Genomic DNA, 17680 nt, shown 5'->3' on the forward strand with positions numbered 1-17680 from the left:
TTCATTTTTTATTTTAAATAATACATGAATAGTCCAATCATTATGTACCATTTAATCAGAATTAATCATCATCATCTGTAGAAATGAATCTTTTGAATTCCCAACTGCATATACATGTATTGCATACATACAAGATATTAAAGTTTGGCTGTAATTAGTGTCTTTTAAAAGTATTGCAAATCATTTATGCCGAGCGGAGCGAGGCTAAAAAAAATTTGAAGGGTTTTGGAGCCGCTGAAGGCCCCAAGTTGCTATAGAACTAATGATGCAAAATGTGTTTCCCATACCCTTTCTTAATCTGAAAATGAAAGTTCTGTTTTAATCATTTTTTGACAATATTTTGGTCTCAAAGCAACATGTATAGATTCAGTGTAAGACTTAAATTAAGTTTTAAGGAACAACATCAAAAGACAAAGATAAAGCAAAAATTTAATTCACATAGTTAAGTTTGTGGCTGCTGTTTTTTTTTAAACTCTTGATCAAGTTAATAACAAAATTACTAAATTACAAAAGGAATGCAACACTAACAGAATACAGAAGGGCAATCAATGAACAAAAGACAAATAAATAAGAAACATTGATCCCGTAAAAACAGGAGCTACGTCTGAGGGAGAACAGAACTTGCTTCTTGCAAGACACTTGCCGTGAAAACGATTTGATATGAAGACAAGCTTTTGGTTTTGAAATTTCCTACATGAGGCATTTGCCTGAATGTAGTTACTGCCATATGTAATAAAAGTGAGTTAAGTGTTCCTGAGACAATATACCTCAAGTTAAATGAAACCCATTTTTCAGACATTTCAAGAATTTTAAATAATATTTATACTTTATTATTCAAAGATTTGGGAAGTGATTCCCGATTTTTTTTGAAAAAAAAGTTGAATTTTATGAAGAATCTGGTGCAATCTCATGCTCTCAAATAGACCTGCCGAGTTATTTATTTTTAATACATTGCAAGTCAGGTTATTTATTTTCAAACTACCACAGAACAAACCATTTATTTTTGTGATTATCAAGGCTGAGTTATTTATTTTCAAAATCCTCCTGCCCCCCCCCCCCCCCCCCCAGAATATCAAATGGTCGTCCCCTTACGTCAATTTATTTTTAGAAAGTATATACTGGTTTACCATCTTCTACGTTACTGTACATGTCCGAAATTAAACATCAACATTAAATTCTGTACATTTGCAGGTGTCCCTATTTATCAATCATTAAGATGAAAAATAGAGTTTGTTTGCATTTAATGTTAACATTTCTTGATGGAACTATCGCTTAGATTTTCTCAAAATCTATTAATGATACAGTTCATCATACCTTAAGATGTTTTTTCTACATAGAAATAATGAGGTTTCAAAAGACTGTTAACTCGATTAATTGTTTTGCAACCTTATTTCAAGAACTTTTCATACTTCATTTTCTTTTGACAAACATGACGTTATTTTCTATTTGCGTTATTTGGTTTTTCGCGCATGGCAAATAAAACACTGAAATAACTGTAACCTGTAAGTGTCGTCATTTTCTAAGTATGTTTTAAAATTCATAAATAACTTATCAGGAACAATGTGTTAAACAAAGATCAAAAATCTGAATGAAAATAACATTTTTATAAAACTAAACCATATCAAATGTATTGTAAGGGTTTGTCGTTAGCTTTCTCAACTGTGAATACTTTTTAGAACGGTAATATATTTTATGTTTCCTGCTTTTCATTAATATAAATAAGAAACTTACAAACATCACAAGGAAAAAAATCTTTCTTTTTATGCATCATTCGAATGTACATGTAACGATTATTTCCCCATGGTGTATTTTAATGTCTTTGAAATTGGTGTTTATCGGTATAATTAAAGAAAGAATGATGATCAAATCACGTGTGTTGTCCCTGATAACTTCTTTTGCTCAAGGCGATGTAAGACCCCACCACCAGTGTTTGCACATCTGTTTACAAGAGAAACCATATGGTCTTTGTAGCATTTAAATATCCATTAAAATTTATCCTTACAAAGAGTCTGATTTACTTATAGACAATAGACTGAAACTAAGAAAAGGAATATTCAAGTCTAGACATAATTATTTATTTTTATCCTTGTAATTATAGTTCTCTGTTTTATTAATTACCACATCAGTCATAATGAGTAAATGAGCTACACAATTAGTCATTCAACACAAAACACAGAACGAATTAATGTTCTTATATTGCGTTAGCATGTTTATGTCAAATATTTTGTACATTTTGAAATATTTCATATGGGGGCCTCGGAAGCCGATTGGTCTAAGTAGTCTAACTACTGTATTGCTAGCCTGTCAACACTGAGGTTGTGAGCTCGACTCTTAACTTAATTGACCAGGATTGTCAGTTTTCCTATCTTAGTTCTCTCCGGGCACTCCGGCTTCCTCAACCATTAAATACTGACCGCCACGAAATAGCCAAAAAATGCTGAAAGTGGCGTTAAAAACCAATCAATCAATCAATCAAACATTCCATATATATTGTTACAGGCGGGTGAGTATGGGTCGTGTGTACTGGTATTTCCTGGTTTGGTATAGCCATAGTAAAAAGATCTAAGATGACTGAGATGTACTTATGGCTTTGTGTATTGGTTGGAAGTGGTCCAAACATTATGCCTAGTGCTACTCTTTTCAATGGTTCTCCTGAAATGTATGTATCCAAAGGTGATTTGTTTGATTCTTTCTTTGGTTTCTTTGCAATGCAACTATCGCATCAACAGCAATATGTTTGAACATATTCCTTCATGTTAGGCCAATAGAATCCGTCTTTGAGCTTCTCAAGTGTCTTGTCTACGACTAAATGTGCAGCTGATGGTATATCATGAAAGTAATGCAAGCGATCTTTGTTTTCGGCTCCCAGGGACATTCATTTGTTTTCTGACTTCTTGACCACTGTTTGTCCCAAACCTTCTGTATAAAACTCCTACATACGTTTCTAGTCTGTCCCATTGTCCCCAAAGATTTTCTAATGCTGATGTTCACTAAAAATACATTCCCATGGCGGTTATTGAGGTCCAGCTTCAAGGGCAACAAAGTCTCTTCCTATATGTTCATCTTCCAATTGGTGTTGTCTTATCTCTGATGGTTTTCAACCTCATAAAAGTGCCTCATTGTTTTTCATTTTGTTCTGTCTTTACTTGAGTTCGCTCCTAGTGACAGCTCTAATAATTCCAGGAACTAACCCTTTTTTTATCAGTATCCTGGATATCTGTTTGTTCATCTGCTTCCGTGAGGGGTGTAGCAAGGTAACTTGCTGTTGCCATTTGTTTTTTCAAATTTGATTGCCATTCTACAGGCTGGTAACTTGCCTCCCCAGCATCACAGTTTCAGCTTGATTAAAGTCCTCTTGTCGTTTACATGACTTACATGGGTTTCTTAGCATTGCATCAGCATTTGTATGTTTCCTCCCTACCCTATGAATAACCTTAGAATTATATGTCCCTAATGTCTGAAGCCATCTCGCTAGTAAGATCCTTTAGACTTTGAAGCCAACTGACCGCTGCATTGTCAGTCCTAAGTAAAACTGGTCTACAATAAACATATGGATGAAAATTCTTTAATGCAATGATTACAGCTAGTTTCTCCTTTCGAGTTGTACAGTATGAAATTTCATGCTTATTGAGTGCCTTGCTCATGTATGCAATAACATGCTCATAACCATTGTGTTCCTTGGACAGACCAGTTCCTACGGCGTAAATACTTGCATCTATGTCCAAAATGAAGTGCACATCTGTAAATGGGTGAACTAGTATTGGCGGTGTAGTCAGTGCTGGTTTTAATCAGTTAAAAGCTATCTGGCAGTTTTTCTGTCTACATGAATTTTGTCCCCTTTTCGCATGCCTTATGTAAAGGTTTGGATAAATCACCAAAATCCTTAACAAATTTTCGATAGCAGGAGCAAAGTCCTAAACAGCTTTTTATTTCCTTTGCATTCCGAGGGACTGGCCATTTTTGAACTGCTTCGATTATCTCAGGATCGGTTTGAACTCCCTGCTCTGAAACAACATGTCCAAGAAATTTGACGCTTTTCTTGAACCAAAATGCATTTAGAGAGTTTTAACTCTAAATTGGCGTCTCTTATTCTCTGAAATATACGCTCTAGCCGAAGTAGCTCCTTCAAATTTTGCTCCTGAAACAAGTTCTTCTACAGCTCCTGCAACAATTCTACATCCCTGGTTAGTACATTGGTATTTTACCTCAGGTGTCACGCTTTTGTACAATTGGCTAAGTGCCAAAACTTCTTGAGCCCTCGCATCTAGATCTATCTAAGTCCCCTTAGCCATTTGGCGCAGATAGTCCACCAAAGCCGCTATTGATTATCCTGGGTTCTTTTTCTCATTTCAAGACGAGAAAGCCATCTGTTTTGTTGTCTTGTGCTCCCAAATTGTAACCGTAACCTCTGAGTCAGAAAACCGTCATCCCATTTTTCAGTCTGTTCCAAACTAATGTAAAATGTTCTTGCTGGACCCTTTAATGCTGCCGCTAGCGCTAAAACTTTGTCTGGTTCAAGCCATCTTCCTAGCTCGGTGCACACCTCAAAATGTGAAATATATTCCTCCTAATCATCTACCCCATCATATGGCTCCGGTCTAATAGAGACTGTGTGTGGGTTGTATCGAAATCCGTCAGTATACATCCCCCTTTGTCCTCTTGGTTCAGCCATGTCCTATCCCCTATTTATATATCCCTCTAAATGTGCGTATAAATTTGCTCTGTGTTCTTTTAAAGATTCATTTGCATCTTCAAATTCTGTACTTCTCTGATGTCTTGATTCTTTTTCTCTCTTCTCTGATGTAAATCTGATTTCCGGATCTGGCTACTCGGCCATGTTGAGACTTATTTTAAACTATAAATATATTTACCTACAATAAGTATTGTAATAAAATTAAATTTCCACCAAGATACGTTGACGTACTATATATTTCTATATAAAAGTTAATTGAGTTTATAAAAAATGTGAGGTCCGCATCCTGGATGTCACTTTGGACTGTGACATCTCACTTCTGACACCACTTTGATGCAGGCGGGTGAGTGGGGGTCGTATGTACTTTTATTTCAGTGTTGATTATCGATAGTGTTCCTCTAGATAGTGTTGATTTAAGTTAAGTTGGTTGACTCCAGCATAATCATATAAAAATGAATCCAGCGTAAAAGAAACAACGGTACATTGCCGGCTCATCTGCATGTTCTACAAAGGAATTGTCCATCAGATTTCCAATTGTCCGCAGTGAAACTCGCGTAGTGGTATTAACCATATGTGGATTCTAAAAAACTCTATAGAACTTCTGGATAATATAAAACCTCGATCTTTCTCTGAAATTCATTCTATCAAAACTTTTGATTTTTCAACCCTGTATACCACCATTCCCCATTTTGAAAAATCGTCTAAAAGAAATAATCCAAAATGCTTTCCGATATAAAAATGGTAGCATACACTATAAATTTATTGCTTTGGGATACCATACGGCAAATTGTTTTAATAGTGAACAAAAAGGTAAAATATGCTACACAGAGGGACAAGTGATCAGTATGCTGAATTTCTTATTGACAACATAATTGTTGAATTTGGAGGTAGCCTTTTTCAACAAATTGTTGGCATTCCTAATGGAACGAACTATGCGCCTCTCCTTGTCGAACTCTTCTTATTTTCATATTAGTCGAAGTTCCTTTAGACACTTATAAAAAACAAGAAGATCACAGAAGCCAGATCATTTAATTTCAAATTCAGATATATTGATGATGATTTTCAATTAACAATCCACACTTTTCTGATTTGGTTCCATTCATATATCCTCCAGAACTAGAAATTAAACAAACAACAGACATGGCTTCCTCCGCCTCATTTTTAGACTTATACCACGAATTTGACATAAGCGGTCATCTCAGTACCAGAATCTATGACAAACGAGACGATTTTAATTTTGAAATTATAAATTTCCCCCAACTTAGCAGCAATATAACAAATTCACCCGTATATGGGATATACATTCCCAGCTCATTCGTATTCATGAGCTTGCAGTTGCTACTCAGACTTTATAACACGTCACCAGTGTCTGATCAGAAAGTTAATGAACCAGGGTTATGTCAAAGAACGTATATATAGATTCTAGGTACTGACGTTGTTTATCATCTTAAATACGTGTTATAGTGTTATTTTTATTTGTCTTTGTAAATTTTTAACCTTTAATGTTCAGTCCATTTTGGTAATATACTTTTGGCGTGGCTCGGTATTTATACACTCCGCCATTATGTTATTGTGCTATGATAATTTTTGTATTCTTGTCTTTCATTTGTGCTCATTTACTTTGTCTATAGAGTGTATTTATTCCAGTTTTGTTTTTCTTTGTTGAAATAGTTATTAAGATTACAGCACAATGTTGACTGCTGTACCCCAATTTTTGACATTTTTACCCATTATGTCTGTTTGTTTTTCTCATACATTGTTGTCAATATAATGGAATTCTATGCAACTGTCATACCAGTGAGAGGTTTAGCTAGCTATAAAACCAGGTTTAAACGACTATTTTCTACATAAGGAAATGCCTGTTCCAAGTCACAATATTACAGTTGTCTTCCATTCGTTTGATGTGTTTGAGGTTTTGATTTTGCCATTGGATAAAGGACTTTCTGTTTTGAATATTCCTTGGAGTTCAGTATTTTTGTTATTTTACGTTTTGTCAACTTGATAGATATTATGTTATGTGTCATGATAACTGTTAAAAACGGTACAAATTATGAAAATATGCAATTTGATCCCCATAATTGAAGGTTACCAAAGCTGTCTTTGTGCATAAAATCAGGTAAGACTTATTTTTCAGGTTGACAGATATTGATCTCAAATAAATTTTGAAATATTCACTGTGTTGTTTCTGTAACATTATTGGTAAAACCCATCTATAACAAAACTGTAGTCCCCGAATTATTAACAATTATCATACTCTTGACAAACATCGCAGTTTATGTTGAATTTTTTAGCTCTCAAAATAGAAAAATTATTGAAAAGATACGCTGATCCGTAGATATGGCAATAGATGTAGCTTAGGTTAATAAAAAGGTCACCAAACCAAAATAATGTTCCTACATTTAAATGTTTGGTCGGTTTGCATGGTAAAATCTTACAACTTTTGAATAATAATTGTATTGCATGCATTTCTGCCTAGCAGGAATTGCTCATGGACGTAAGGGGGTATAAGGGTCGTATCCTCTTTTTATGGGAAGGTTTCCCACAAAATAAATTAAAAAAAGATAGATGAAAAAATTAAAAGGCAAAATAAAAATAAAGATCAAAAAGAGAGTTATGGCCCTTGAACTAAGGTGATTAGTGTTTCATAGCTCCGCAAAAAAAATTGATATTCAGAAGATTTCAACTAAAGTATGGTATGAAATTGGTGTGGTGCATATACAACATATGTTTACAGTACTATAGAGACTAAAATATACCAAAACTGATAAGCAATTATAGCATTTATTGATGTGTACCGACAAACAAAATCCAAACGAACAAAACAAAATGGCTGCCTCCTATGCTGAAGCAGCTAGTAGCGAAAACAAAAGCAAAAATGATGACTACAAGATTGGTAATGTCAAACCAATATTTCTCCTTGAAGCAGACGTCTTTGGTGATAATGCTGTAAATTATAAAGGCCAACGACTTTTTCTTACAAACACAGAGGTCTATAAGGCAATAAACGAGCAGGTGCCAGTAAGAGCTTTAATTGGACTACAGAGAGTTCGAGGCGTCTGGCGAATATATTTCGACAATGAATATGACAAAAAAGATCTACTGTCCTTGGGGATAACCATAAGAACAAAATCTATAGCCCTGTACTCTAGAAACCCAAAAATAACAATGGATGAAGAACAAGATACAATGAAGGTACGAGTCAAAAATGTGCCTCTATCCGCAGATGACGATCAGATAATTAGAACTCTTGAAACTACAGCTAGCAAGTGTGAGGTAATTACTCATTTCAGGGAAAGATTAAGAATTGATAACCTCCTTACAAATTGCAGAACAGGCGATCGGATTGTAATATGCAAACCGTTTAATCCCCCGCTGCCAAAGTCATTGCAGATAGGCAAATATTGGGCAACAATCAACCACTTTGGCCAATCGTTCACAAACAGACCAAATATGAAGTGTAGCAAGTGCTTCGAAGAAGGACATTCAGCAAACACTTGTCCGAATGGATGGAAGTGTAGAAAATGTGGTCAACTAGGCCACAAGCAATATGAGTGCAATGAGCATTCGGATGGTGAATATGATGAAGATGATACATATATGACAAACATGGATGATGTCGGCAATCAAGATGTACCCAATGCAAGTGAGAATGATGAACACAACAAAGACTGTACCGATAATAGTGATAAGTCATTCCAAGAAAGTGAAGTCTATTCCCAGCGCAGGACAAAACCTCTCGTGAATACCGAGGATAGAAGTAGGTCAGATAGTGACAGGGAACATTCGCAATTGATCCTCGGTACTCAGGAGAGAAGGTCTTACGGAAAAGACAGTTCACAACAACAAAACCAAAAACCAAAAAACATAGGAAGTGTTGACAGGAGACCGGGTATCTCAAAGTATCTGACAACAAAACCTAGTCATGAACAAAGCAATACAACAAATAGCACACCAAAACAGTCAAAAACCAGGACACAAAACATTGAAAAATCTCCAGTTACTCCAACAGAGAATTTACATGATGCAACAAGAGATGAGGCTGCAAAGAAGCCGAAAAAGAAGCGCTAATTTGATATTTGTTAAATGAATTACAAAATCTAAGACTAGAATTCTTTTATTATAAATTATTAAAAAAAAATCTAAAAATATGCATTGTAAAAACCATATTCTTCACAAAACTGTATGTATAGCACTGTCTTCATTTATTTTTAACTGTATATTTTATTTGAAATATGTCTTAGTATGCTTGTGTGACATAACTGTTGAAGGTTGTCCACTTAAACTTTGCAGAATGATAGAGAGTCAAATCCATATCACTAATGAAGATCATAAACAGCCTATTCTTCATGAAATTTTTATCCTGAAAAAGAAAAAAACAAATAAAAAAATTAAGCAATTTGTATATAGGAATAACCAAAATATGTATGAATCAAAGTACATTAATGTACATGTATGTAATAATATAGCAAAGAACTTTTATTCTGAGAGTCTAGTTAAAAACATAGTATGTTGTGTAAAGGTAGTTATTTGTTTAATAACACTGATGTCTAAAATATGTATAAAGCTATACCTTGCTATTACAATTATCTTTATAGAAGATGTAAACCATAGCGCTAAGTTAAACATGCTAAATAAAATAAAAGTTGAAAACAAATTTAACAACAGTAATATAGACATTATAGAATACAAAATGTTTTTATGGTATATATTGTATTTTACTGTATTAAGTGTGTGGTGGTATACACCTTTACAGCCAAACATAAAGCGTCGTGCACGTGTAAATAACAAACTAACACGTAAACATAAATTGAGTCAACATGTGCTTATGTTTATGAACACAGGCACGTGGTTGAGAATATGTAGGTTAAGTTACAATACAATCAAATTAATGTCTTTATCATTTGATAAAAAATATCCTGAAATGGAAAAACAATTAATCCTATTTAAAAAGTCTTCCGAAAAAACCTTGACCAAAAAGTCTATTAATACGATGAGGTCAAGATATAGAGCGAACGAAATTGAAACTAGAGATCGAGTGTACCTGGAACACGGAAGTCTATTTTTTATACAAAATAAACACCATAAAAGTGATAAAAATAATCAGCATGATCATAGGTTATCAAAACTAATGCTAGAGAAGATCGATAAAATAATACATGTTAAATACGTTAAAACACGGGAAAATGAACTGCTTAAAATATCAACCAGGAATACACAAAGGATAAAAATAGAGAATAACGTGAACAAAGCGGTATTACTGGTGATAACAATCTTAGTTATTGACGTGATTGATGTAAATTCAAAATTTAAATACCAACGATTCGAAAAGTTAATAGAAATCAGTGAAGCGTATAATGTCAATACTAAGGTGAAACAAACGTTTCATCAGTATATAAACAGTCTTCTAAATTATTCTTGTGAAGAAGCAGGACTAAACGAATTTAGTTTTAAGGCAGTCAAAAGTAATAAAAAAATAATATCAAAGAACAAATATATAGAATGTGTTATTATTAATGTAAAAAAATGTTACTCACCATGTATGAAATTTAAAATATCCAACTATAAACCACCATGAGAAATTATCTGCATATATGCACGGTCAATGCTAATGGCCTACAGCAACCTGAAAAAATAAATAAAATAGTAAGTTGGGCAAATCAGCAAAAATGTGATGTAATATTCATTCAAGAAACTCATTTTATCAATTTAATGCAAAATACATTGAATAAAGAATTTGGCGAGAATCTTTTCAGAAGTGATGGTACAAGTAATTCACGCGGGGTAGCAATATGGATAAAAGATAGAATTAATTTCAAAATTATTGATGAACACAAAGATTCTGAAGGGAGATTTATTCTGATTAATATTGAAATCAATGAAAATATCTACACGCTAGTAAACATCTACGCTCCAAATAAATTAAGAGAAAGAAATAGTTTCTTCAAAACAGTTAAATCTTATATAAATAAATATGGATTAGGTCAAACAATTCTTGGGGGTGATTTCAACGACATCTGGTCATTGATAGATACAAAAAATAAAACTAAATCTTCCAAAAAATTTGATAAACCAGTTACAAGTTTAAAGGGGCTTATAAAATCATGTAAATTAATAGATATTTGGAGAAACAAAAATAAAAACCTAAAACAATTTACTTGGAGTAGGAAAGATAGATCAGAGGCCACCAGGATTGATTATTTCTTGATTTCCAAGGAAGTACTAAAAAATTGTAAAAGTTGTGATATTAGACCTATTGTTCAAAAACTAACTGACCATAATGCAGTATCTTTAAAAATCAATACTGATAGAGGAAATAAGGGGCGTGGCTACTGGAAATTAAACTCCAGTATATTAAACAATGAGGACTATGTAAATATAATAACAAATCTAATAATTAAATATGAAAAGGAATCAATTAACTGTAATGATTTGGGGATACTTTGGGATAACTTGAAAATAGAAGTGCGGGATGCAAGTTTAAGCTATTGTAAAAGACAAGCCAAATTAAAAAAAGATCAAATAAATATTTTAGAAAAACAGCTGAATTATCTCAACAAAGAAATAAATAATGGTACCCATATAAATCAAAAATTACAAAAAGAAATTGAAAATGTGGAAAATTATTTAGAGGGCTTGTATAAAGACAAAATTAAGGGACAAAAAATAAGGTCAAGGGTAAAATGGTTCGAAGAAGGAGAAAAAAATAGTGCATACTTCTTGGGACTAGAAAAGAGTCGCCAAACAAAAAAGATTATAACTGAACTATATGATGAAAATGGGTCTGCTACAACAGACCAAGATAAAATTTTAAATCTACAAGTGAAATACTACAAAACTCTCTATGAGTCCACTAACCCTTGTGATGATGATGTTAAAATGTATATTAAAGAAACAGAGCTACCAAAAAAGCTAAAAGACTCAGATAGTAATCAATGTGAAGGGGAAGTAACAGAAACTGAATGTACAGCTGCAATATTTAAAATGAAGCTAAATAAATCCCCCGGTCTAGATGGTCTAACAGTGGAATTTTATAGGCAATTTTGGAATAGCTTAAAAAATATTATTGTCAAGGTATTTAATTATAACTATGAAAAAAAAGAATTAACAAACTCTCAAAAGAAAGGTGCAATTTCACTAATATTTAAAAAGAATGACCCTCTTTCATTAAATAATTACCGTCCCATAACTTTATTGAATATTGATACAAAACTATTAGCTTATGTGTTAGCTCAGAGACTTAAAAAAGTTCTACCATCTATCATTAGTCTAGATCAAACCGGATATGTTAAAAACAGATATATTGGTTTTAACATCAGACAAATACAAGATATTATAGATTATTCTGAGAAATTTAATATAGAAGGAGCAATTCTTTTTTTGGATTTTAGTAAAGCCTTTGACTCGTTAGAATGGACATTTATGACGGAAACTCTGAAAAAGTTTGGATTTAAAACTAGTTTTATCAGATGGGTTGAAACTATGTATAAAGACATAAAGGGATGTATTTTAAATAATGGGTGGGTCTCAGGTCCTTTCAAAATATATCGTGGAATACGACAAGGGTGTCCGATTTCAGCTCTCCTTTTTGTCATAACAGTAGAATTAATGGCAATAAGACTAAGAAGTAATAAAGATTTTAAAGGAATAAAAATAAAATTAGAAGGAAAATCTTGTAATTTAAAAATTTGCCAATTAGCGGATGATACAACACTCTTTCTACAGTCAAGAAAAGAAATAAGTTTGGCTCTTAGCATAATTGAAACATTTGGAAGTTTTTCAGGACTTAAACTTAATAGAAACAAAACAGAAGGGGTATGGTTAGGGAGATTAAAAAGTTCAAAAGATAAATATGAAAATATAAACTGGACAAACAAACCAATTAAAAGCCTCGGTATCTATTTTGGGTATGACAGAAAAGAATGTCAAGCATTAAATATGGAAAAGGTGATAGACAAAATAGCAAAACTTGTAGAAAGATGATCAAAACGAAAGTTAACACTACTTGGAAAAATATTAATAGTAAAAGCTCTTCTGTTACCAAATATAACGTACATTGCTACTAACAGTATCATAACTAAAGATTATCTACAAAATATAAATAAAATCTTATATAAATTCATTTGGAATGGAGGAAAAGATAAAATAAAAAGGTCAATAATAATTAAAAATTTCTCTGAGGGGGGGTTAAAAATGATTGATATGGAGTCTTATATAAAATCAATACATTTAAAATGGATTTTAAAAATACTACAATCAGGAAATGCAAACTGGTCTGTATTATCAAAATTACACCTTAATAAATTTGGAAAAAACCTGCTCATTTTCAAGATGAATCTAAATAGCACAAAACTTCTAGATAGAAAAATATGGAATGATACGCCAATCTTCTATCAAGAGATGATAAAAACATGGATAACTGTAAACAATTATGAAAACAATCATCATGATCAAATCGATAATTATTTAGATATCAGAAAACAAGTAATATGGGGCAATAGATCCATAAAATTTCAAGCTAAATGTCTGTTCTTTAATAATTGGATTGATAGTGATATATTATATATAAATGACATATATCAGAAGAAATAATTATTTCAAAATTAAGAAATAAAAGCAATTGGATTTCTGAACTATCAAAACTAAAAAAATCCATACCAAAACAATGGACAGACAAATTAAAAACAGAGGAATCATTCAAAACTTAAGTCCATATTAACCGAACTAAAATTAAACTTAGAGATAATAATAATGTACTAACTATCAATAATAAAGACATATACAAAATTGTACTAAGTCTAGTAAAAATAGAAATACCAACCGGTTTTTTAAAATGGGAAAGAGTCTTAAGTATAGGAAGACTAAAAAATGAATTCAAAGACTCTATTAAATTTACTTTTGAGTATCTTAAAGATAATAAAATAAAAATGTTCAGGTGGAAATTAATGCATTATATTTTGCCATAGTTTCTTTTTCTGTGAGGCTTAACTACGTCGAAGGAAGGTGTCAGGGAAAAATGATTGGGTTGGTCTTTTGAGACTCATAATTGTTTGGACTAGCTTAATAATTCACCTCTGATATGAAGAAATGAGTACAAAATAAAACAGTATGAAATGTATGTATCAAATAGTTTACTAAAAAAAAGGACTCTATACTCTGAGCAAAAACTGATGTAATTTTATAAAATTAAGCTGGTACTATTAATAGAGCTACAGAAAGTATTTTTGTTGTAGTACCTGTACTGTAGAAAAAAGCATAGGCATGTGATGCTGTACATTGTACAATGTTGTAATTGCAAAAGTATGTATGTACCAAAGTATGTTCCTGTGGATACTTCAGATGCATTGGTATATGTAGGCGTGTGTGTGATCTTTGAATATATTGATGCTGTACCAATGTTTTAAATGTTTACAAACATTTGATAGGTAAAGGTCACGACACAATATTTATTTGGGTCAAATCAATAACGAATCTATTTAATAATTATAAATTAAGTTGTAAACACAAAATTATATTAGTACAACAACTTACCTTTTTCGAATCATTATTCCAAATTTCCAAATCATTAAAAAATATATGCAAACACCAGGATTGAAAATTGTGTATTCTCAAAATTGAAAGATTGAAAAAAACGTGCGAGGTCACTGACCGCATTTCGTTTCTGGTATAAAAAAACCAATTCCGGAGTAAAGAATAATTTCCGTAAAAATACCGACAAACTTGTGTAATTATAGATATTGGAATATTACAGATATTATTATAAATATAAATAGTATACAAATTTTGTATTAATAAAGACTGTTTGTAACAGTAATTTATTTATTCAGATATTTATACCAATGTTATTTATTGTTAATTCTACGGAATATTCTCCCTGGATATTTAGTAGTAAATTTAGCAGGGATACTTGATGGAATGCTGTACACCAAGTTTTATTGTTAAAACAGCAATATGTGCAATAAAGAATCAATTTGAGTAAAAAAAAAAAAAAAAAAAAAAGATCAAAATATAAGTAATAGTATATTATTTTTGGTTGAAACATAAAAATCAGTAAACATTGACTAATGTACATATGTTTCATTCATTTAAAATCAAATTGATTTGTTTGTTTTATATTTGGATGAAACCAACGTTCACTACGTACAATTTAAGTGTTGATTGCTGTCGGAGGTTACTTTTGATGTTTTCTTTTGTATTTATAATTGGCAAAAAACTATAAAAACATACAAGCATACGTGCAGCACGGATGATTTATAATTCATGTACTTTAAATCGCATATATGTTTTAGTTGATATATATGTATTGTTTCTGGAGAGATACACTTTCAAACAAACGTTGAAATTATTATACTACTGTCTTAAATCAGGAAAGGAATGGAAGTCTCAGAGGTTTATTAAATAGTTAGTTATGAACGTTTTAATGCTTGATCCATAATACGAGAATTTTAAAACAGTTAATGAAAAAGTTTTTCGGAAACAGTTTAGAACGGACATCCAAACATAATTTATTTAATCTATTTCTTTGAGAGAGATAAACTACTACACAAAAAGAAAAAAAACCAGTTTAAAGATGCAATCAGGGTTGTTTTCTGTTTGATGGATGTTGAAAGGTCACTCATAAATATCCTTAATGGGATTTTTACATTTATATTACGCCGCGACAAAAAAACCTGACAGACCAAACGAAAGAAAAGATTGTGAACAGATTGAAGGAGTCCTATATATTTTATGTTTTTCCCTTCTTCAATGTACAATTTAAAAAATAAATGTAATGAGATACCTCTAATACAAAATCGATAACATATACTTCTCTTTACATTTTCCAACATATATTTAAATATATTATCACAAAAACACTCATCAAAGATACCAGGCTTATAATTGTGTACACCAAACGCGCTTTTCGTCTACAAAAATACTCAACGAGACGCTCGAATCAAAAACGTTAAAGGACCAAATACAGAACGTAGTTGAAGAGCATTGAGTGCTAAGGATTTGAAAGGTTTTACCAAATGCAGCTAATATAATCATGGTTGGAAAAATCCTTATTATTTTCAAGTGCACTTTTAAAAAAAAGGTATATGGACAGTCATTAATAACATAAACAACACAAATTTTACCGCACCAGATGCGCATTTTGACAAGTTATGTCTCTTCAGTGATGCTCGAGGCCAGCATATTTTTAGATACAAAACCTAATTCAAACGTTGAAGAGTTGATTATACAAAAATGGACTTTAAGTATACCCAAATTTGGACAAATTTGGACAAATTCGGACAAGGAATCAAAGGTTTGCAGGAGGGAGATATTATTAACTGGTTATTGGCCTAAGTAATAAAATCAATTTACAATTTTAATCCTGTTGGTCGAGAAACACATTTCGTGCGGGTGAAAAACGGTATCATGCAGGTTTTTTTTTCTTCTTAGCAATTCATGAATTAAATGCAGTATTATCTTTTTTGTTTCACAGATCAACAACTTCACGTACAAAGGTGTGCTGCAAGTCATTTCTCATTCATCCTTTTTCAAACATCGACATAGCCTATTTCCTTGGTGTCCAACAGTTTGCTGTGGGTCTGCATCATTTGGGATTGGACTTCTATTTTTAATAATTTTCTACTATGAATATGTATACTATACACACCTTCCATCTGATGGAGATGCTATGGATAAATTAAAGTTTCGAGCGAAGGAAAAAAACATCACTGAAAATGAGCTGATACATAATCAACTTCGAGGAAGTATAGGAATGATGGTATTTTGTGGGTTGTTCATAGTACTAGCATTTGTTTGGTTAATTTGCTGTTCCGTTCACATATTACAGGTAAGATAATAAATGAGTTTTAAAATTTGCCATACATGATCTTAAATTTGCACTAAAACTGATGAAAGTTTTGTTAGCATCGCATTTCTAAATAATTCATCCAGTTGCAACTTTATGCTTGTTGATATTATGTACTAGCTTTTGGACTGCGAGAAACTCTGTTTGGTTTTTAATATTTGCATGAAAAGGCGAATAGTAGGATATTATACAATGTAATATAAAAATTATACCCCATTCATTTCTTCTTCTTTATTTCATGCATTTTACTATACTATGAACAGATATGAAGTAGTTCTCAAGACTTTTTTTCTCGACCAAAGAGGCCTTAGGTTCCCAAAATTCATTTACTTGTGAAATTTTAATTGCTAAAAATAACCCTGGTTTCCTGTTGAATTAAACGCTAAGAAGTCATCATTGTTCCAATCAAATGGGTTATATTCAAGTACACGTTTTCAAAATTATAAAACTTCGATTGATAAAATAAATCCCGTACTCCGTATTCTTTTAGAATTTCTTTTTAAATTTCTACCTGAAACGATTTAGTAAAACATTTCAGTTGCACAAATATCTTTCTCTCTTCGTCTTTTTTTTTTTTTTTTTTCTTCGAGGTTTTTATTGTTTTATTGCTATCTTTCGCCTTTTTCCATTATATTTTTCTTAAAGTGTCGTTATCTTTTTAATTTTACTTTTGATTTAATTATTTGGGGAGTTGGGTCCTTTTGTCGGATGATACTCGGATTTTAATTATACTAGTAGCTCTAACGTATATACCAAAGACTTGAATAATGTTTACCAAAACTTTACAACACAAAAACATACAACGAAAATCGACCAAAAAATGGCAACAATCTTGCATTTTTTTAATACAGTTTATGGTTGTGTTAAATCTTTGTAGACGATTGAATGGACTACCATGCTGACGATGATGTGTATATTTGTGAACTTTAAGCTTCTTATTAGGGTTTTCTTATTTCACTACTAAGTATTTCATTTTTGGTATAGGTCTTAGTAAATTAAGACGACAGTCCGACCGTGTGAGACACTCATAGGTAGTCAAGGTCGTTAAACAACCCCTAGTAGTAGTAATACGATAGTAGTTTCCCGATGTTCAAATCTCGTTAATCAAACAATTAATGATAAAACGACTATTCTGGTATCTCTAAAGC

General features: G+C 32.0%; 1 protein-coding gene and 1 long non-coding RNA gene across 4 annotated transcripts in view; one reads left to right on the forward strand and one right to left on the reverse strand.

The window, feature by feature from the left end:
* Window positions 1-17680, forward strand: part of LOC127725559 (uncharacterized) — a 197229-nt gene that overhangs the window by 24205 nt on the left and 155344 nt on the right. For all 3 annotated transcript variants that reach the window (XR_007993036.1, XM_052232616.1, XM_052232615.1), the window contains exon 5: window positions 16161-16514. Coding sequence is in view for 2 of the 3 variants with exons in the window: in XM_052232616.1 (XP_052088576.1) it covers window positions 16161-16514 (354 nt within the window). In the remaining variant the exon portion in view is untranslated. The remainder of the gene's footprint in view (window positions 1-16160; window positions 16515-17680) is intronic.
* Window positions 10227-14351, reverse strand: LOC127725565 (uncharacterized). Its single transcript, XR_007993037.1, has 2 exons — window positions 14222-14351; window positions 10227-10316 (listed from the first exon to the last, which is right to left on the reverse strand). It is a non-coding gene; the product is annotated as an uncharacterized LOC127725565 (long non-coding RNA).

The sequence above is a fragment of the Mytilus californianus genome, unplaced genomic scaffold, assembly GCF_021869535.1.
Source record: "Mytilus californianus isolate M0D057914Y unplaced genomic scaffold, xbMytCali1.0.p SCAF_15, whole genome shotgun sequence".
NCBI classification, from domain to species: Eukaryota; Metazoa; Mollusca; class Bivalvia; order Mytilida; family Mytilidae; genus Mytilus; species Mytilus californianus.